This window comes from Dromiciops gliroides, chromosome 2 (assembly GCF_019393635.1).
Source record: "Dromiciops gliroides isolate mDroGli1 chromosome 2, mDroGli1.pri, whole genome shotgun sequence".
NCBI classification, from domain to species: Eukaryota; Metazoa; Chordata; class Mammalia; order Microbiotheria; family Microbiotheriidae; genus Dromiciops; species Dromiciops gliroides.
In genome coordinates this window covers 22009058-22030132 of record NC_057862.1, presented here as the reverse complement: position 1 = coordinate 22030132, position 21075 = coordinate 22009058, and the positions used below count along the sequence as shown (strand labels likewise).

The following is a 21075-nucleotide window of genomic DNA, read 5'->3' as shown; positions in this document are numbered from 1 at the left end:
CAAGCCCCTTGTTTTACAGAGGATGAACAGGCTCAGGGAGGACAGGGGAGTTCCCCAAGGCTGCACAGGGGATAAGCACCCAGGCCACAGGGCTCCTGCCTGATTACCCCCCTCCCCCCGGCCCTTAGCGCCACAGCCGTGGCATTGGGACAGACTTTGAGAAGGCCCCTTCGGGACTCTGAGCCCTGTTTTGGCCCTGTCTTTCCCCTGCCCGTGAGTCTGGCCAGTGGTGGGGGGAACCAGGCTTGATTTCTTCCCCTTCTATAACAAGAAGCAGTCCATGGCGCTGTGGGCAGCCTCTCTTGGAGAGCCCCTTGGCTCCCTTAGAAGGGAGCATGCCTGAGTGCGGCCCCCGCCCTTCCCGGGCAGGAAAGTTAGCTGGAAAGTTCTGGATCTTCTCAGCAGAGGCCCACACTGTTGGCCCCCACTTCACAGATGAGGAAACTGAGACAAACAGGTTAAGTCGTTGGATCATCGAGTTAGACCTGGAAGAGACCTCGAAGGCCAGCTAATTATCTCCCCCCCCCCCCTTTCTAGAGGGCTCCAGAGGTTCATAGGAAGGGGACAGAGAGAGAGCTGGAAGGGCCTGTAAGGCCAGGAAGCTGCTTTCTCTCCCCCCCCCCCCCTTGGTAGATTGCAAATGGGCCCAGGGAGGTTCAGTTGTATGCAGGCTTCCCCAGGCCACCAGACCCTGCTCTGCGCTAATGGACCACAGTTGGAAGGATCAGATGAGATGAGACGTGACAGGCAGTGATGTACCAGGCACTGTCTTAAGCTAGGGGAGGCGGGATACAAAAAGGGACAAGCTCCTGCCCTCCTGGAGCTTACAGTCTCATGGGGGAGACAAGTAAACAAATAAGCCCCCTACAGGATAAGTAGGGCACCTCAGGGAGGCATTAGGAGGGGTTGGGGAAGGCTTCCTGTAGGGACTAAAGCCGGGGGAGGTCAGTCAGTAGCTGGAGTGGGGGAGGGAGAGCATGCCCATGGGGGTGTGGGGGGGAAGGGCAGCCAGGGAGAATGCCTGGAGCTGAGTGATGGAGGGTCTTGTGTGAGGAACAGCTGGGGCGGTGCCTCTGGATCAGTGTGCTGGGGAGTCAGGTGGGAGGAGGGGTGCCAAGCAGAGCATTCTGCATTTTCTCTTGGGGTTATAGGGAGACACTGCAGCTTTCTGAGGAGGAGTGTGACGTGACCAGACTCGAGCTTTTGGAAAATCACTAGTCACAGAATGGGGTGGGGAGAGCCTAGAGGGAGGCAGGCCCACCAGCAGGCTATTGCAATAGTCCAGGGGCAGGTGAGGGGACCCAGGAGGGGTGTCAGAGGAGAGAGGAGGGGGTGTGGCTAGAGATGCTGCAGAGGGGAAATCGACAAGAGATGCTGCACAGGTGAAATTGATGCAGAGGTGGTACCAAGGTGAAATCAACAAGAGATGCTCCACAGGTGAAATTGACAGGCCTTGGCAGCAGCTTAGAGCAGGTGGGGGTAGGAGCCCAGGATGACTCCAGGGTTGTGGGAGCCTCAGGGACTGGGGGCAGGGAGGTGCCCTCCACTGTGGTAGACCCATTTCGTGGGCTCTTTTTGGTGTAGGTTTGCAGCTCCCAGAGGGCGGCCGTGACAGAGATGCCCCCTTTTCTGGTCTCTAGTGAACGTTACTGTAAAGGCACCAAGGCAGGTGCCCCAGAGAGTGGCGGCTATTTCTGCCTGAGGCTGAAGGCCTGGCCTCTGCTCTGCCATTGGCTTCTTCTCATCACTTGGATTTTATGGGGGTATTGTATGGGGATGCTGCAGCATGCCCAGGGCACCTGGCTCAGTGAGGCAGCCAGCTGGGCCTGGGCATGCTGCTCTCGGAGCCCCTGGCCTCCCAGCATCTGGAGACACTGTGGTCACTTCAAGTGACTTTGTGATTCTCATTAGTCACCCCAAACATTTTGCCTCCTGACTTTTCTAAGTGCATATTTTCTGTTTTTCCTTTGCCTTTATTTCCTAATCTATCTTCCTCCTCTTCCCCCTCCCCCAGAGGGTTCTCCCTTCAAACCGGGCTCTTAACCTGGGGCTTGTAAACTTAAAAAGCAAGTCGATGACCACGTTCCAGCATAACTGGTTTCCTTTGCAACCCTGTGTGTAATACATTTAAAGCATCCGGCAGACAAAAGGTTAAGAAAACCTTGCCTTAAAACTAAGACAAGGAAAAGAAATCATTTAGCCCCCGTCCCCCTCCCCCAGTTATCACATCAAGTCTCACAGTGTATGTAGTGTTCCCTACCCACAGTCCCGCGCGGGCTTGATGGCAAACTCTGACATTCCAGACTCAGAGAAGATGGCCCAGTATTTGGAGGAGGAGCGTCACATGCGCGAAGAAAACCTGAGGCTTCAGAGAAAACTCCAGCGAGAAATGGAGCGGAGAGAGGCCCTTTGTCGGCAGCTCTCGGAGAGCGAGTCCAGCTTGGAAATGGACGACGAAAGGTAGGAGGTTTGTGTAGGAGCCCCAAGCTTCCCCTCCGCTCTGGGTGCCTTGGGGAGCTAGGGCAGACCAGAGCAGGGACTGGACTGGGGGCTGGGGGGCTCCCCTCCCCTCCCCTCCAGAGAAGAGCAGGTGAGGGAGGGTGCCAGAAATGGCTCTGTCTCCTTTGGGCCCTTCTCACCCCCCCCATCCCACCCCTGCCCCTGACACCCCCACAGCTGGATAAAAGCACCTTCCTCCAGGAGGCAACCCAGGGGACACTGTGTGTGTGTGTGTGTGTGTGTGTGTGTGTGTGTGTGTAGAAATGCAGGAGGTAAAGAGCAGGGTGAGGGTGCAGGGCCCTCTCCTGGCTCAGGGGTTCCTCCCAAGCCTGTCCATCCATGCCCGGTCTCCTCCGTGGATACTTTCATCTAGTAGCATCTGTGGCCAGATTTGAACCCAGGAGTCCTCCTGCTGCCAGTCCTGGTGCTCCAGGCACTGTGGCGCCACCTAGCTGCTGCGGAGGTGTGAGCTATTGTTAACTCCAAGTGGCCTTAAGTGGCCAGTGCTGGCCTGAGAGCTCAGACCCCAAGGGCACAGGGGCCGCAGGGGACCGTGTCTGATGCCTCCAGCAAAGGGCAGGCAGGCAGGCAGGACGTGTTCACCGAGTGCTGGTGCTGGGCACGGCAGACCCAGGCACAGCCTCCTCACAAGAACCTTTGTCCAATGGGGGACGGCCCCACTGTCTCTGAGGCGATGGAGGGAAAGCAGACTCATCAGATACAGGAGGGGATCAGGAAAAACAAACACGCCCCCTCCCCTGCCCCACCAGCACGGGGTGGCCGGTGCGGGCGAGACTCTCCAGTGAGACTTGGGCCACAGGCCGTCTGGAAACAGGAGACCAGAAGGACTGTTGGCCGGCCTCTGCCCTCCTTGTGGCATTGAAGCCAAGTGAGCAGGTTGCTGCTGACGCTGTCTTGAGACACACATGGCTTCCATGGGCCCATTGATCTGGCTTCTGCAAACAAGCTTTGCTGGCGGCTTAGACAAACCAGAGGGACTGCCTGATGCACCAGGGCCTTCCGAATCAGTGGCCTGGGCCTCCCTGAGCTGTGTTACCTGAAGGAGTCTAAAGCTGCCTTCAGTCTTGACGTGAACTTAGTGCTGGACTGAGCACAAGCATTTGCTATTCAGTGCCTGCTGTTTGCCAGACTCTGCCCCAGGCATTGGGGAGGACCGTCCCTTTCCTCAAGAAGTTTACATGGATCAGTGGTATGGAAATAGGCCAGGACCTGGCATCCCCAAGTGGCCCGAGCACCCCTGGCTTCCCCGAGTGAAGGTGAATCACCTTCCCCCAGATCCGGTGGTCTCAGATCCCATTGCCCCACAGCACCGAACAGCCCTGGCACAAACTCCCCAGTGTGCCCGAGGGCCACTTCAGGCGTCATCATACTGTTTCTCCTCTGTGTTCCTCATTCACTGATTTCCTCTCGCATAGATTTGATGCCGTAAATTTCCAGTGTTTTGTTGTTTTGTTTTGTTTTTTAATGATAACATGGTTGACATTGGGGCCACTGAAATCAGGTTCTCCTCTGCTGTCAGAGGGAAGGCAGGAAGTATACTAAGGTGTCATGGCAATTTAAAAATAAATTTTCCTATTGTCTGGTCTGAATTTTATAAGGCACCTTGGCTGGTGAGAACATCCTTTGGTTCTCCTGGAGCAAGCTCTGCTAGAAGAGTTGGGCAGGTGTGTGGCTGAGTGATCAGCGATGGGGATGTCCAGGTGTCTCTTATCCATGTGATCCGGTTCTCCAACAGTGGGATCTCATCTCCACATCTCTGGTTTCCTTGTGGGACTTCTTTTAAGGGATTGTGAGATACCAGGTAGGAGATGGCCCCTCTGACCACCTTCTTTGGTTTTCTTTCAGGTATTTTAACGAGATGTCTGCCCAAGGATTAAGACCTCGCACTGTGTCCAGCCCAATCCCTTACACGCCTTCTCCCAGTTCAAGCAGGCCCATCTCACCGGGTAAATGTCTCCCTTCTGCCACCACACCGTCTCACATCTGATAAGCCTGGTAGCCACCGCTGTTTTGGATCTCTTCTAAGAAAAAACAGGAGGTAGATAGACAGGAATAACCTGTCGAGGCAGCCCCTTGTGCTGCATTGTGAGCTAAGGAGGTTATGGGGGGAGGAGGAATAGAGAGAGTGGCAGGCTGGGACTTGGGACACCCTCGGTTTCAATTCCATGCCTGCTGCATTCGGGGACAGTTAGGGCACCTCTGTGAACCTTGGCTCCTCAGTTGTTAAGTGGGGATGGTAACAGCATCCACCTCACAGCATCATTTGGATTCCCCAGTGAACAATAGTCTCTACAGAGCTTGGAAAACCCTGCTGTTCTCAGTACCGTCAGCCTCCTTAGTACTAGGTGAGGATCTGCAGTGGTGGTGGTGCCTGGCACTGTGGACCAGGGTGTCCTCACCAGCCTCCCAAGTCTGAGTTTTCCCTTAGGGCACCCTGACTCACACTTCTCTTACGTGCTGACGTTTGCCAGTCGGGTCACATTTATTTTCTCCATTGAGCCTTCCAAGCGCTGTGTGACATCTGCAGGGATTGCCCTCCCCACTTTACAGATGATGAAACTGAGGTCCGAGATAGCGGGTGACTTGGCCAAGGTCACATGGCCAGTTGAGTGGCAGAGCTGGAATGCATACTTGAGGTCCTGACTCCAAGGCCAGGGACCTTCCCACCACAGTGTGCAGTGGCTCAGAATCCACCCATGGGGCTCTGGTCACTTGGAGTCCAGTCTTTGGGTTTTCCAGCTCTGCTGCAGGGAAGGATTGAAGTGGGGAAGTTCTGAGCTCACCGGCAGTAGAACAGCTAGGCACGGTCTGCTAATGCCGAGATGGCGGCCCCTGGTAAGAAAGCAGAGGGTGTGTCTGCTTCTCACCTGGAAAAATGGATCACAGCTGGACGGGGGCTGCCTGTCCTTGCTCTCAGTAAACTGGCCGGGGGACAGAAAGCCAACCTACCCGGACTCTTCAGGCCAAACCAGAAGGCTTCGAAGGTTGTGTCCGGTCCTAAAGATTTTGTGAATTGGTTTCTCTGAACATCTTCCAGAGTTCCCGGGTCTCCTAAGAAATCTTCTCCCTCCCCCACCCTCCTACAAACGAGTCCCCAAGGCTTTGGAAGGCAACGGAAAAGGTGGCTGTGAATCGAGAGCAGAGCTTTGTGTGGTCAAGCAGTCGGTCGGCGCTTTCTAAGCATTTACTCACTAGCTGCCAGGCAACTCTGAGATGGTGTCATTCAATAAAAACTATGTTCAAGTAGTTCCTCCTTTACGCTGTTTATCCAACCTTCTGGAGAGTGTGTGAAGCGGCCGATGCCACAGCAGCCGTGTGCCCACCTGTCCCCTGTGCCAGAGGAGGTGGGGTGGGCCCTTCAGACTGAGGCAGAGCCCACTGCCGGAGCAGAGTCTGCAGGGAGGCTGGCACGCAGGCTGCCCGCAATGTGTGGCTGCTTCCCTGGAAGCCTGGGGGACAGATAGCGGGCTGCTGCAGTGCGCTGGACTGCCACTCGTGGCCTTGCATGGGGGACTTCCCTTTACAGAGGGAGCCCTTCCAGCCGCTCCTGAATTGGGCTCCCCCTCATCCAGGCCCTCCCTGAAATGCCTCATGCCCATCCCCTCTGCTGCTTACAGAGACCGGCTTCTCCAAGGCCCAGCTCCTCTGCCAGGGCCTGGCCTTTTGACCTTGGGGGCTGTGACCTTGGTGGTGCTGTGTTCAGTGTTTGGATAACTGTACTTCATTATGATCGGTGTCCTTTGTCATCCTGTGTATTTTCTTTCATGCATTTAGAAATCCCCTTCTGAGAAGGGGTCCGTGACATCATCAAGGCTGAGCCCTGGCCTGGGGGGGCCTTTCCTGATGTGTCATGTTGTTATACCCATGGATCAGAAGCTCTTTGAGGGCAGAGACCTCTTGGGGCCGTGCATGGATGGTGCCTGGCACAGAGTCCGGCTTTGTTCGGGGCTTGTGGGGTCAGTTCGGCCCTGGCCACCTGCAGATTGCCTGCAGACTTCCTCGGGCGGATGGAGTGCCTGTGGGGGGGAGCGGGCACCGAGTTCCAAGGCTGCTGTCCTCCCAAGGTTCCCGCTGTTGCCTGACTTGGGCCCCTCCCTTTGGTCCCCTGAGGCCTGGCGTTTTCATCTCTTCTGTGAGTGGTGAAAGGCTTTTCTGAAGTCCTGCTTCACAGCCTGAAGGATGAGATTCCTGAGATTGGAGGCAGCCCGTTGGCGCTGTTATTTCCTTTTCATTCCTGAGCACTGCCTCAGGTGCCCTTCCTGTTACCATTCCTCTCTGTGGCTTGCTTAGGGGAGATTAGCATTCCCCATGGAGGACCGTTCATCCACATGGATCCAAACATAAAGAACTTGGGTGGTCTGGTCGGTTTGATCATTCCCTCCATCAGCACAGGGCCCATCCCTTCTAAGCGTCAGGAGAGCTAGCCGATGTGCCTGAAGAATTCACTCCTCTGTGACCAGGTCAGCAGTGAGCCCCCCTGCACATAGGCTCATCCTCGGGTCATCCATGTGTGACCGACATACGGTCCCTCCCTTGTCCTACATTCAAGGTCTTTCCAGCTTGGCTGGACTCGCCAGGTTTGCCCTTTTCCGGGGCAGCCTCTGAGAGTGCAGGGTCACCCCCCACCCCCACCCCCCCATGCCTGGATAAAGCATTGGAGCTGGGTGTTAACCAGGGAAAGTTAAAATACAAAGAAGTTATTTAATTAGTGAATCAGTAACTTAGTCACTAGGAATCTCTTGACCTTTGGTGACAGTGAAAGGAATTTGGGAGGTGATGTGAGACACTGGGAAAATGGCTGGGTTTTGAGACAGAAGGACCTGGGTTCGGATCCTGCCTCTGAATCCACTTAAATGTGTGCCTTGGGCAAGCCACGTGAGCTCAAGGGGTTTCTATGTAAAATCAGGGCGTTGGACCAGATGACATCCGAGGTCTGGCTTGTCCGGCTCTGGATCTGTAACATTTCACACGTTACCTAAAACAGCTTTTCACGTGAGTCATGATTTCTATTTCTTGGGGCAAAAGTTCCTTGATTTATTAACTCAGCAAACATTCATCATGCACGTGTGTGTATGTGCGTGCGTGTGTGTGTGTGTGTGTGTGTGTGTGTGCACCTGTGTGAGAGAGAGAACTGTCGGACCATTGTGGGATAGGGTTTGGATAAGGGTGGGATCTCTGTCCCCTATCCAGCAGGAGTATGAGGTTTAGAGATAATCCGTAAATGCAGTGGGATAATGTAAGGTCATTGCTGCCTGAGCTCTGAGGAGTTGTGTGATGTCCGAGGTATTAGCCAAGCCTAGGCTCTGCACGGTCGCCGCCACAGTCCTGAGACTGGCCGAGAGCCCTCTCTGCAGAACTCTTAACAATTGCTTTGTCTGGTAAGAGTTGAGCTAATTTCCACGTCTTCATAAAACTAATTTTGTTATGGATAGACTAGAAATCAGAGATGAGTGTGTTATGTGTGTCCTGTGTGCAGAGCACTGCTCAGCCCTGCAGGGAGCTGCAAAGAGAAGAAAGAGAAGACCATCCCTGCTCTCCAAGAGCTCCTATTCTAGCAGAGGGAGACCCTGCCTAGGGAAGAGTTCAGCTACAAGTCTGATGCAAAGGTCCCTGGGTCCTGTGGGTGCTACAGCCAAGCAGATGGAAATGCCCCTTCTTGGATGTCAAGTCCACTAATAAAATCATGTCCATTTCTGAGGCAGAGCCATTGGACAGGGCTGGGAGGATGGCTGAGGACACGGGGCTGGAAGCCTGGTAATTCCCAAGGCTCTTGGTTCAGGCTCCTGGGCTCTCCCCATCAGGGTCTATGGGGAGGTCTTGGTCAAGGTGGAGGTGGTGATGGTTGGAGCTGCCTCCTGTCTCTCTCCCTTGTGCCCTGGTAGTGGCAGTTGGTGGAGATAATTGTCCCTATCACCAGTCACCGAAGGAGCTTCCTCCCCAGATGAGGGCTGTCAGGGCTGGGCTGGACGCAGGTCTGTTGGGCTGGTAGGCCACTTCCACTAGGTTCTGAGGGAAGATGGGCGTCACTGCGGATAGTCTGACTTGCCCAGCCTGTGCTGCCACCTGTTTTTCTCTCTGGCTGCCTTGGTGTCTCCGCTAACTTATGGCTGTTTTTTTGTTTGTTTTTTGTTTGTTTTTTGTTTTTTTGCTGGACAATTGGGGTTAAGTGATTTGCCCAGGGTCACACAGCTAGTAAGTGTCAAGTGTCTGAGGCTGGTACTCCTGAATCCAGGGCTGGTGCTTTATCCACTGCGCCACCTAGCTGCCCCTGGCTGTTATAGTCATCTCAAGCATACAAATTATGCTTTGTTCTATTCCAGGGAGATTTTTATCTGAGTAATTATTAGGCAGATCCCGGGATGTCCTAGAAGATCTTTCTCAGAACATTAAAAATCTGAGGGAGTTAAAGACGTGGTTCTTTGAATTATTAGTTCACCTCTTGGTTGATCCTGAATCAGAGCTGAATCAGAGGGTTTCATATCCCAGTCCTGTTACCTGTGAGACCGTGGTCCATTCATTTCAGCTTCCAGGACCTCAACTTCCTCATCCGTTAATTAGGAAGTTCAACTGACTTAGATGACCTCCGAGATCCTGTTCCACTGTCAATCAAAGATCCTTCATTTATCTGTGTCTTTAATATGTGGCATAATGAGATTCGGCTCAAAAGTTCTATGTCGCTTTAAAAAAAAGTATTACTATCAACTTAAAAAACAATCCCACCAGTCACACTTGCTCTGCAATAAAAGGGTCATTTCCCCCAGATGCCTTCCTATTCCTTAGCGTACTTGTCATCTGAAATTGTGTTGTGCTATTCCTTTGCACAAACGTACTGCAATTTATTGAACCGTTCCCCTCTCCCCTTGGGTATTCAGTTAAGGCACAAGTCATTTGGCTTTGAAAATCTTTGAACTGGGGCAGCTAGATGGCGCAGTGGATAGAACACCCGCCCTGCATTCAGGAGGACCTGAGTTTAAATCCGGCCTCAGACACTTAACACTTACTAGCTGTGTGACCCTGGGCAAGTCACTTAACCCCCATTGCCTCACCAAAAAAAAAAAAAAGAAAAGAAAAGAAAAGAAAATCTTTGAACTGCCAGCTCTTGATTTGATAGCGTTCTCAGGAAACCTATTTGGCCACAAATTCAACAGTATCTAAATTTTTCTTCTCAACCTCATGTGTGAAGTGCTTCTTCCAAGTTGTTTCAGTTTGCTTATCTTTGGTTAATCATGAGCTTAAGCATCTTTTCAAATGATTATTATTTTATACTTCCTCTTGAAAACATTATCTGTTCATCGCCTTTAACTATCTTGGACTAAAAGTTGTCTTTCTTTGAATGGTATGGAAGCTTGTCAAGGCAGGAGTGACTTCATTTTTGTCTTTGGATCTCCGGGGCCTGGCACAGTGCTTGGCACATAGTGCTTAATCAATGTGCATTGATTGATTAGAAAAGAATATGAAAAGGCACAAAGATGGCCTAACACCACCAGACTTGAAAATATTCACAAAACTCTGAGCTAGGGCAAAGCAATAGAGAGAGTTATAATAGAGACGTGGCTAAGTAGAATAAAATAAGCATAATAGAAATCCAGACAAAGATGATAATAATGAGGATGAAGGTAGCACTTATAGTGGGTTGTTTTTTTTTTTTTTTAAGTGAGGCAGTTGGAATTAAGTGACTTGCCCAGGGTCACACAGCTAGTAAGTGTTAAGTGTCTGAGGTTGGATTTGAACTCAGGTCCTCCTGACTCCAGGGCTCTATCCACTGAGCCATCTAGCTGCCCCTTACATAGTGTTTTAAGGTTTGCAAAGCACTTTACAAATCTGTACAAAACATGGGTGTTTAGTAAATCTGGAGGAAAACAGACCTGGGAAAAGATTGACTTAACGAAAGTACTTGGAAAACTTAGCAATCTGATAAGAAATGGACTTAGTATTCCAACTAGAGGATAGACTCAAACCATGAAGAATCGTGGGAATAAAAATGAGAAAATATAGCTATTTCAGTAGCAGAGAGGACTGCTTCTATTCCCCAAATAGAAGGAATTGTTGAAGAATATGATAGACATTTGGTTTACATGAAGAAATAATTTCTCTACAAGAAGCGAATCCATTTGAAAGAAAAATAACACTGGTCAAAATACATATGGCAAATACTAGATTTTAAAAGTAAAAACTTGATATCCAAACCCAAGTATTATCTCACCAAGTTTGATAATATGGAGAAAGAAAAGAAGAGGGCCCCAGATGGAGCCTGAGGGGAATACTGATAATTAGTGCTCCTTCAGAAAAGTCTCCTGAACTGTAGCTAGACCGGAGGAGACCTGAGAGATGGCAATGTCACCAAACAAACAAACAAAGCCCCAGAGAATAGGAGAGGATTCAGGAAGAAATCATATCTTCACAGCAGCCCTGTGAGGTAGGGGCTGACCGTTGCAGGTCAGGGAATTAAATCTCAGGAAGGTCAGGTGACTTGCCCAAAGTCATGCAGCTAGTGTCTAAGACTGGATTAGAACCCAGGACTTTCTTAGTGCTCCAAGGCCAGTGCCCTATGCTCTGCGCCATCTTATTGGCTGGTGTGGACCAAAGGACTTCTCGGGGGTAGCCTTTGAAAAGCTAAATGAACTCCCCATCACAGACATCAGAGTAGGACTTCGTATTATTATGACTAATAATAATATGAGAGCCTTCTGGCTCTATGTCATTGTTCCATGCTAGGTCAACCAAGGCAGTGTGCAGTCCCAGTCCACAAGGGGCTTACCTTCTATCTGCAGAGTAACAGAAAATATATAGTAATATTTTTTTGGCGGGGGGCGGGGGGACTTGCTGCTGGTGGTGCTGTCAGGAGCTTTGGTGGAGTAGTCTAAGGATCCTCTAGATGTGGAGGTGAGGAGCACTGGGTTCTAGGCATTGGGTGTAAAGGTAGGAGATGGAATCTTGGTCACATGGGACAGTAAGTTCAGCTGGAGTATGAAGTGAAGGGATGACCATAGTAAGCCTGGAAAGGCAGACTCACCCAACCGTGGAGGGCTTAGAACGCTGATCAGTGGGGTTTGTGTGGGATCTAGAAGGACTGGGGAGCCAGCAGAACTTTTTGAGTGGGGCCTGTGCTTAGGAATTCCCCTTGGGTCATCTCTGTTTGAGGATGGGTTGGAATCTCGGGAGACTTGAAGCAGAGCATCCAGTAATGAGCCATTGCAGTGGGCCGGGCAAGAGGTGATGAGGCCCCAGACTCAGCTTGTCTGTGGCGGTTTGTGTAGAGAGACGGGGATGGGTGCTATGGGGATCAATTAGTAGGACCTGATATCTGAGGTAAGAGCAAAAAGTCAAGTCTGACTCAGAGCCTTGAAATCTGTGCCCTAAGAAGGCTGGGGGAGCCCTCGGCAGAAATAGAGAAATTGGGAGAAAAGATTAGTTCTGTTATGGTTTGAGGTGACCGTTGGCACATCCATTTGGGAAGTGTCCGGGAAGCTGTGCATGTGCGACTGGAGTTCTGTGGAAAATGGGGCTCAGCAGAGATCTGGGAGTTAGCAGCAAAGAGATGACACTGGTGCTGTGGGACCTGACCAGATGGCCAAGGGGGGCGGAAAGAGGCAAGAGGATGGAGGAGAGATAGAGATCCCAGGACAGAGTCTTGGGGAGCACCCAGGTCAGGTGGGAGGCAGGGACTGCTTGAGGATTGTCAAGTCCTGTCCAGTGATGGGATTCTTAAGTGCTACTTCATTTTCAGCTACGTGCTTATAGAGCACCCCGTTTTTGTTTTTTGTTTTTTAAATAACTTGGGTCCTTGCTGAAGTTTTAGTTATTGTACCATCGTGTGGCTATAACTCTATAGAGTCTCCCTCCGTCATGGCATGGAGGTGATGCTCTGGGTTTTCATGGTCCAAACCAACAGATGCCAGACTCGGGTGAATCCTGCCCGATTCAGAAGGGCCCAGGATAATGGACCGTGTGCCTGTTATTGTGAACCGAGGTCACCGAGTTGTCACTAGGATATTGACCACCAGGGGGTGGATTTTTCCTGAGGATGGCCTCCCCAGGAAACCAAAGTTTACATTCTGCTTTTCTCCAGAGGTTGTCTGCACCCAGAGCAAGTATAAATAATAGCCCCGTGTTCCAGATCGTGAGTGATTAGCCTGTCTTGTCTTAGAGACCTCTAGTGAGGAGAGATCCATTTCCCCGGCAATTCATTCCATTTGGTGATCAATCTAATTGTAAGGAAGTGGAAATCTGCTAGAATTTGCTGTTGAACTCTCTGCTTATTCCGTGCAGGTCACGATCACATAAGCACATAAGTCACTGCTACACCTTGCAGTGACAAGACAGATCAGTCTGATCCCTTGTTCATCTGTTCAGATAGTTGGAGAATGCTACCATGTCTCCCTTCAGAATTCTTCAGACCAAAGATCCTAGTTCCTTTTTCTGAACCTCGTGGCCTGATTCTGAAGCCCTTCACCATCCTGGCAGCTGTCTTCTGAACATTCTTTAACTTATTATTCTTATCTTTTCTAAACTGTGGTACATAAACTTGAACACAGTACTCGAGATAGGTTCTGACAAAGTCAGAACACATCAGGATTATCACCACCTTGCTCCTTTTCTCAGTGTCACCTAAAACCATTTTAGATTTTTTTTGGCTCCTACGTTGCTTTGCTGCCTCATTGAACTTTTTGTCCACTGAGACTACCAGATCTTCTATCTGGACATACAAATGCTCTTGTATTTGAGCACTGTCTTTTTTTTTTTTTTAATCTGAGTGTAACGTTTTACATTTCCTTATTAAATTTTACTTTACTCAGCTTGACCCAGTGTTCTAGGTGGCTATAATCTTTCTGGATCCCTGGCATTCGGGTTTATAATTGGCTAAGTACTCTCATTTCCAAAGGAGAACATTGTTTGGAGGCCAACAATGAGACTGAGGAACTTGAGAATCCAAAGTCATTGATGGATCCCAAGAAGAAGAAACCCTGCCATGTATTCACACCAGCTTTGATATTCATCAGCGTCATCATGACTCCGTGGTGCCCCTCTGGAGTTTGGTGTTCTCCCGTGGCAAGTGGAGCAGAGGACACGAAAGAAGGCGGCCCAATCTCTCCTGGCTCTTGTCCCGCACAGAACAGGGACTGCAGAAGCATCTACAAGGTCTTGATGTAGTATCCTCATCAAACAGCTCCACACATTCCAGAGATGCTTTGGTGACTTCAGTTCAGAGTCATGACCTGCCCTCCCAGCTCATCCGCTCTCTACCTGGAAGACTGTGCTTATGATAGATCAGATCAGTTCTCGGTCCTGGGTAGGATATCTTTTGTTCATATTCCTATCAGCCAATAAACACCAGGAAGGAAGATGCTTGCACAGATCTAGAGGGCCGTGGCCTGTGTGTGAATGACTGCCTTCACTACCATCATCCATGAAGGAGCTGACCAAACTGTCTTCAAAGATCAAGGGAGTTTGGGGTTTTAGGATCTGAACCTGGTCCTTAAGGAAAAAACAGAAAACTCTTCAGGAGATCGACCGACCATGTTTGAGCCTCAGTACTGCCCTGTGGTCAGTGGCTCCGTCTGGTCACCACAGGTTACGCCTCAGCCAGAGCCACGCGTCAGCCCGTGGACGCCTTTGGCTCGTGGTAAAATGGGTTTCCTTGCCTAGGAGCTCCCCAGGGTTCCACCACTCCAGCCCTGTCCCTCATGATGGCTCCTCTATGAGGTTTAAACTCTTATCCCAACAACTCTGTGACGTAGGTTCAAGTGCTGTCTTCCCTATTTTATCAATGAGGAGGCCGAGGGTCGTGGTGGCAGCTGTCCGGTGGTTTGGGTCTGTTTTGTTTTCTTTTGTGATCCCTTTCACCTCCTCCGTGATTCCTTTTAGAACTGGGGGGGTATGTTGGGTTCCTCCACTGGCCGCCGCCCAGCCCTAATTTTTGGTTCTCGAATCATTGTTTCCTTCCTGTTCCTTGCCAGTTGCCTCCTTCCCCATCCCTTTCCTGGGGACAGGTACTGGCTCTGTCTCCGTTGCTAACTTCTCCCTCCATCTTCTCTTCATTTTCCTTATCGCTTATCCTAACCTCAGCTTTGGGACCCATGGGGCTCGGCTCTCCCACAGTCTGTGACCTTTTCTCCTCTGCCATCTTCCCATCTTCCGTTTCCTCGGCTGTTATCGTTGAAGTTCGTGCTCTGAGGTTCCTTTTGTCCTTACAGCTCTTACTGGTGTCTGGGGGGGCTGCGGCTTGAGTGGTGGCCAAGTGGGGAGGACTGTCCTTGGAGTCAGGAACGATCCTCATGTCCTTTTTCTGTATTTCACCTCAGGTCTGTCATACACAAGTCACACGGTTGGCTTCACACCACCAACATCACTGACGCGAGCCGGAATGTCTTACTACAACTCCCCTGGACTCCACGTGCAGCACATGGGGGCTTCCCACGGTATTACAGTGAGTATCTGCCTGGAGAGTTGTCATTCAGCCCAGCCGCTCGTCCCTGGGCCGTACCATGGTTGGGCCATACCATGGTCTGGCCGAGAGCTTCTTCCCCTCCCTTGATGACCCATCGCAGATCATTTATTAATGAATTCATCTGAACTCACTTTAACCCTGTTGTCTTCAACATCAACTTGACACCAAGTTCGGAAATGCTAAAATTAGTTTTTTTCCTCAAAAAGTTATTCCGAGGGGCAGCTAGGTGGTGCAGTGGATAAAGCACCAGCCCTGGATTCAGGAGTTCCCAAGTTCAAATCTGGCCTCAGACACTTGACACTTACTAGCTGCGTGACCCTGGGCAAGTCACTTAACCCCTATTGCCCCGCCCCCCCCCCCAAAAAAAAGTTAATCCGAGGAAACGTTTTAGTAATCAGGGAAAAAGAGACTGTGCTTCCTTAACCATGTAGCCAGCCTCCTTAGAGGTGAAGGCACAGATGGGTAAGCAAAGGGTGTGTTCCCATTGGGCTCCCTTTACTTTTTGCTCCTGGGATTTTGAGCTCTGGCTTCCTCAGTTTAAGGACTGGGTGCTGGTTCCCCATGATTTCTTTTTTCTTTCTTTTTTTTCTTTTCTTTTTTTCTTTTTCTTCTTTTTTTTTTTTTTTTGGTGAGGCAGTGGGGGTTAGGTGACTTGCCCAGGGTCACACAGCTAGGCTGGATTTGAACTCAGGTCCTCCTGACTTCAGGGCCAGCGCTCTATCCTCTGTGCCACCTAGCTGCCCCTATTTACATTTGTTTTAAAAACAAGGTGCGGCCTTGCTTTATATTGTCCTGCGCAAGTTCAAGTTCTCTTGCATCCCCAGCCCCAGGTTCCTCATGAGTCCATCCCTAAGCGTTTACCAAGCGCCTGCTGTGAGCTGGGTGCTGTGCTGGACCCTCCTCTGCCAAAAGAAGGGGTTGGACCTAATGACCTCTGACCCTCACCCCCCACCCCGACCTCCCAGCTAACCCAGGTTTTTGCTCTCCATTCTGCAGAGGCCTTCACCGCGGAGAAGCAACAGTCCGGACAAATTTAAACGCCCCACACCTCCGCCATCTCCGAACACACAGACTCCCGTCCAGCCTGCACCGCCTCCGCCCCCACCACCCGTGCAGTCGCCCCTCCCGTCCGCCGCCTCGCCATCTGCCTCTTCGCCACATCCGGTGCACCCCCCCTCACAGCCCTAGTGCATGCGCTGCAGCAGGTGGGCTGTCTGGAAGGCGGGGACTCAGGAGACGGAGCCGTTTATGAAAAGCCGGAGGCTTCCCGGGCACTGGGGATCTGATTTACTGGCACTGTGGGTTTCTAGACTTCACTGTTAATGGTGTTGTAATTGTTGGTCCAGACGCAGCCAGCCTTGTGGGTCCACAACACTAACTCCTAGAACCACCACCTTTTGACATCAGTGTTTACTTGAATTTACGTGTAGGTCTATTTTCTGGCTGGAACATTTGCTCCTCGATATTTGGTAACTTGGCAGTGCACCATTTGCTCGGCTCTAGAGCGCTTTTTTTTTTTTCTCCTGGCTTTTAGGTTGGTAAAATAAAAGGGAGACCTATTTGTCTTCCCTCTCCCCCTGCCCCATGGCCATTAGCATAAAGATGGTGGGTTCTGTGGCCCACGTCTTAGTAATTTGTAAGAAATGGTGTCTCCTGAGCATCTGAAAGGACAAAATTGAATGTTGGCTTCATCAGTGCCCAGTACACACCCATTGATAGGCCTTTTTTCAAGTTCACTGTTTGATATCCATGCCTGCCCACCACGCTTACCTGTTGACGTTTGTCATAAGCCAGTGGGCACAATATGTTGTTGGGCGATTGTCACTTGTCCGGGTACACAGAATGTAAGGTCCCTGGAGATCAAGGTGGGGCTGTTTCATTGTCCACCTCCCTGTAGGCTGTAAGCTGACCAGGCTATTACTTCCAGCACAATTCTGTACAAGTCGTGTCTCCCAAATACCCCACCCCCATCCCCCGCTGCGTCTTGGGAGATCAAGTCAACGATGCTGCCAAGTATGCTTCCATGGGTGGCCGTGTTGTGAGACTGTGGAGAGGCACTAGATTTCCCTTGCTGTCCCCCACACCGTGTGCCCCCTTCCCCTGCCCGGCCACCGTCACCACCAGGTGATTTCTTAAAACACAGTTTCAAGAAGCAGATTCCTCTTAGAGACCATGATTGAGAACAGACATTATGGGAATATCGGCCTCGTCACCAAAAGATAGCGTGATGCTTGGTAGCAAGAGAAGAAGCAAGTGGGCAGCACCTGGAGAGCCTGAGGGAGGCTCACTGGACAAGCACAGGTGTGGGGTGTGTAAAGAAGGGATCCTGAGGACCGTCCTCTCAGACCACCTTTTAGCAGCACAAGTAAGTGATTCGGCTTCATGACTCCCTGACGCAGAAAGCGAGGCGCCCTTCCTTCGTCCTAACAAAACGCCCCTTTGGGTTCGGCAACAGTTTCTGTTTTTGTACTTTGATAGTGAAGTGATCTTCCCCACCTGTGTTTGCATATTTCGATATGCCGTGGACAAAAACCTTACTTACTAGAGAATGTATATTTTATGATGAGAATGTGTATCTATTCTGTTGGATAGAATCAGAGAACTGAAAAATAATTTATCAGTCATTTTTTTTAAGAATTCATGTTTTGTGACCGAACCATCTCGAATGCCCCCCTTTTATTGAACACATACCTAAAAAAAAGGAACATTGTAGATATTAAATATTGTGCAGTCATGTAAACTTTCATTTTTGCCTTTTAATACCTATTTAAAAGTTGACAGAAACTTACTGGAGTAGAGTCCTCAATGAGTAAACTCTAGACAGGTAAAAACCACCATAGGATTTTTCTCCCCATCCTGTTTCCATACCAAAACAAGGAAACATGGCTCTGGCTTCTAAGCATTTCAGAAAAAAGTGAGTGTGTGTGTGTGTGTGTGCGTGTGCGCGCACGCACTATATACATTTTGTATTTAATAATGTGGGTGTATTATACATTGTCATTGTGTTTTCTTAAAAACAACAATGCCCAGAAATGGATCAAGCAATCAAGTTTCCGTAAAAGTTCACGACAGTTCCAGGGCCGACAACTCCGCCTGTTGTTGTGACGTCGTCTCAAACTGCGTAACTTCCTTAACGGTTATGCCCCTCCCCCACCCCGTCCTCCCCCCTCCAGCTAATTGAGTCAGCAGGTGAAATCACTTCTGTACATGCACTAGGGATTCTCAGAGATGGCCTTAGGAAAACAGGCACTAGCGTTCAAAATCTCTCCTCCAGGAACATCACAAATGACAGCGTTGCTAGGGAGCATAGCTTGCTTTTAGGAAACCCTCATTGCCCTATTCTCCCCAGTGACAGCACAAAAGCCAAAGCTTTGCGAGAGAATGGATGGGATGAACAAATGGTGATTCTCTTGGGGGGTACAAAGAGACATTGCATAGACGTATGGGAGTTACAGGCAAAATTCTTCAAAAATTCCAATTTCTGCTCAAGCAAGCTGCCGCTTTGTTCCAAAACTGAAAACTAGAATGACCCCCCCCCCCCAAATGTAGCTGGCTCCCCCCCTCCCCTTCCCTACCCTGTGTGTACAGTATCTGTGGGACAAACACTGCTAATTGATGTGTGATATAATGGTCTCGAGAAGCACTCTCTGGCCCCCTTGTGTCATGTTATGGTATCAGCACTGTAGCTGCTTGGGGCTGACCATCCCAGGTGGCCTTCCTTCAGGCCCCTCCCCCCAATTCATAGGATCAGGCATGCTGAGCCAGAGAGGAGAAGAGAACTTGCCCGTGGGAAGCCTCTTGTCTTTCCTGCTCTTCGCCTCATTGCCTGCCTCCCTGGCATTTCTTTTGACAAAGGGTCTCAGCTGCTGCTGTTACTCGGGCGCTCCTGCGCTCATCACTTCTCAGCTAATGCTGTGACTTAACTGCTGTACCTATTGAAAGTCAGCAGTGGTACCGGTAGAGCTAGTTTTCCCGCAGGCAACCTTTGGCAAAGGCGAGCAGATCCTTGGTACTCGCCACACTGAGAGCGGAACCGTTGCCATTAGATCAATGTAGTCATCGCATTTTTACAGACAGCAGAGAAGGGCCTAGCAGGTGTCAGCGTTCTGCATTGCCTCCCTTTGCCGAATTCCAGTGGCTTGGCAGAAGGCAGACAGTCTTCTAAGTTCTCATGCCCCATGCCATCCTGTCGAGTTGGCGTTTAAAGTGTTGAGCCCAGAACATAATGACCAGCAACCATGGAATGTATGTGTGACTGGAATGTGACATTGACCCCAAGTGCTAGCCCTCCAAAAATAGTTGTGTCAATTATCGCTAAATGTTGGTACACGACTGTAAGAGATTAGAGGTTCTGTGTTGCACCTCCCCCCACCCCCCATAGATAGGAGATTTTTCCCACTGGAAGCCTTGCTAGGAAAAGAAGCCTCAGGCACCAGAAGAGAAGACTAATTTGTGCTTTGGGACATCTCACTGTTTTTGCTTAGCAGTACAGAAATCTCTGTGTGGCTTGATCTTCTGGCCAGTAGTTGTCTTGTAGGTAACCAACATTGAAAACGTCATACCGAGGACTACCAAAGAAGTACATAGCAAAATGATAGTTTATTTCCAAATGGTTAGTGAACCAGTCATTAAAGCTGCTATGTGAGTTCCATGCTCAAGAGCCATTATAAAACAAATTAAGGGAGTTATGGGTTTTTTGTTTTTTTGTTTTTGTTTTTTTACAACAAAACATGAAACACCACACACAGCTGTCAGCCTAAAGTCATGGGGAACATTTTCCCAGGTGCTTGGTGACTTTTGTAGTGAACTGCCAAGTCCAGACTGCCTCTCATTAGGGATGGAGAGAATCTGATGTTCCTAAGGGTGTGGGAGCTGTGTGTGCATGTGTGTGTGCATGCGTGGTGTCTGTGTGTGTCTGCGTGTTCATTCATGCCTTAACTCTGGTTACTGCTCAAATTTAGTTCTCAGCTTAGTCTGCCTTGTCAGTTAGCTAGTATTGTACTTCTCAATCTGAACTTCATCCTGGCCAAATCCCCACCTCCCACTTCCCCCCAAAACAAAGTTTCAGGAACAGTAACTAAAGAACTGATTTCTGAGAAAACTGTTTAATCAGGTCAACCCCAAGTCTCCTTTGGATTTTTAAGAAGTCATATAAAAGTGAGTTGGAGAATTGGAAGGAATTCACCGAGGAAAAGAGCATGTCTTCTCACCTTCGACGTATCAGTGCCCAGTGTCAGGGACTCCCCGTGGTTTGGCCCTACAGCTTGAGTAGGTTTGGAGGTGCAGTGGCAATCTTGATATTCTTGCTTGGTCAGAGTTTAGAGAGATGTAAGACCTCCAATTAATGTCTTCTTTGCTTCTTTGTGTTGATTAGTCTTTGATACATGTGCTGAATCAGAAACCTGAATAAAGATAATTTTTTTAAAATGGATCACTGAAGCCTTCAACCATACCATTTTCTTGCTGATCTTGAGGTTTGTAAGTTCATCTTGTTTCTTTCTTTCTTTCTTTTTTTTTTTTGTGGGGTAATGGGGGTTAAGTGACTTGCCCAGGGTCACACAGCTACTGTCAAGTGTCTGAGGCCGAATTTGAACTCGGGTCCTCCTGAATCCAGGGCCAGTGCTTATCCACTGCACCACCTAGCCGCCCCCTTGTTTCTTTTTTGAAATGAAAAGTTCTCAAAAAAGAAGGTGAAAAATTAAAGGTAAGCTACATTCACACCTCATAATAGGTTTCTCAAAGTGTTGAAATAATTTGGATTTCCCCCCCCCTCCCATTCTGTTGAATTAAGGAATTTGCTTTTATTTAATAAGAAAGAAAAATGTCCATCCATTTCAACAAGTTTTAATAGTTTACTGTCCTTTACATAGTCCCTACCTTTAAAGACTTTACAATGTATTGGGGAAACATAGACACAGACATGGAAGTAGAGGGCAGATAGATGCGAGAAGGAAAAAGCCCTAACTGGGGAAGGTCAGGGGAGGCTTTTCCGAGGAGGTAGCAATGTCAGACTCTAATGAGCAAAGGTGCTAAAGGTTCCCAAGAGTCAGGAGGAAGAGAAGGTGAAAATGAAAGGTAGGTCAAATTTACACCTTGCACTGAGCTTT

General features: G+C 49.7%; 1 protein-coding gene across 1 annotated transcript in view; it reads left to right on the top strand.

Annotated features, from left to right (window-relative positions):
• CCDC6 (coiled-coil domain containing 6) overlaps nucleotides 1-20399 on the top strand; it is an 81628-nt gene extending 61229 nt beyond the window's left edge. The window contains exons 6-9 of the mRNA XM_043981652.1: nucleotides 2304-2460; nucleotides 4366-4466; nucleotides 14823-14947; nucleotides 15965-20399. Coding sequence (XP_043837587.1) covers nucleotides 2304-2460; nucleotides 4366-4466; nucleotides 14823-14947; nucleotides 15965-16156 — 575 coding nt within the window. The 3' untranslated portion in view covers nucleotides 16157-20399. The remainder of the gene's footprint in view (nucleotides 1-2303; nucleotides 2461-4365; nucleotides 4467-14822; nucleotides 14948-15964) is intronic.
• Nucleotides 20400-21075: the final 676 nt, after the last annotated feature.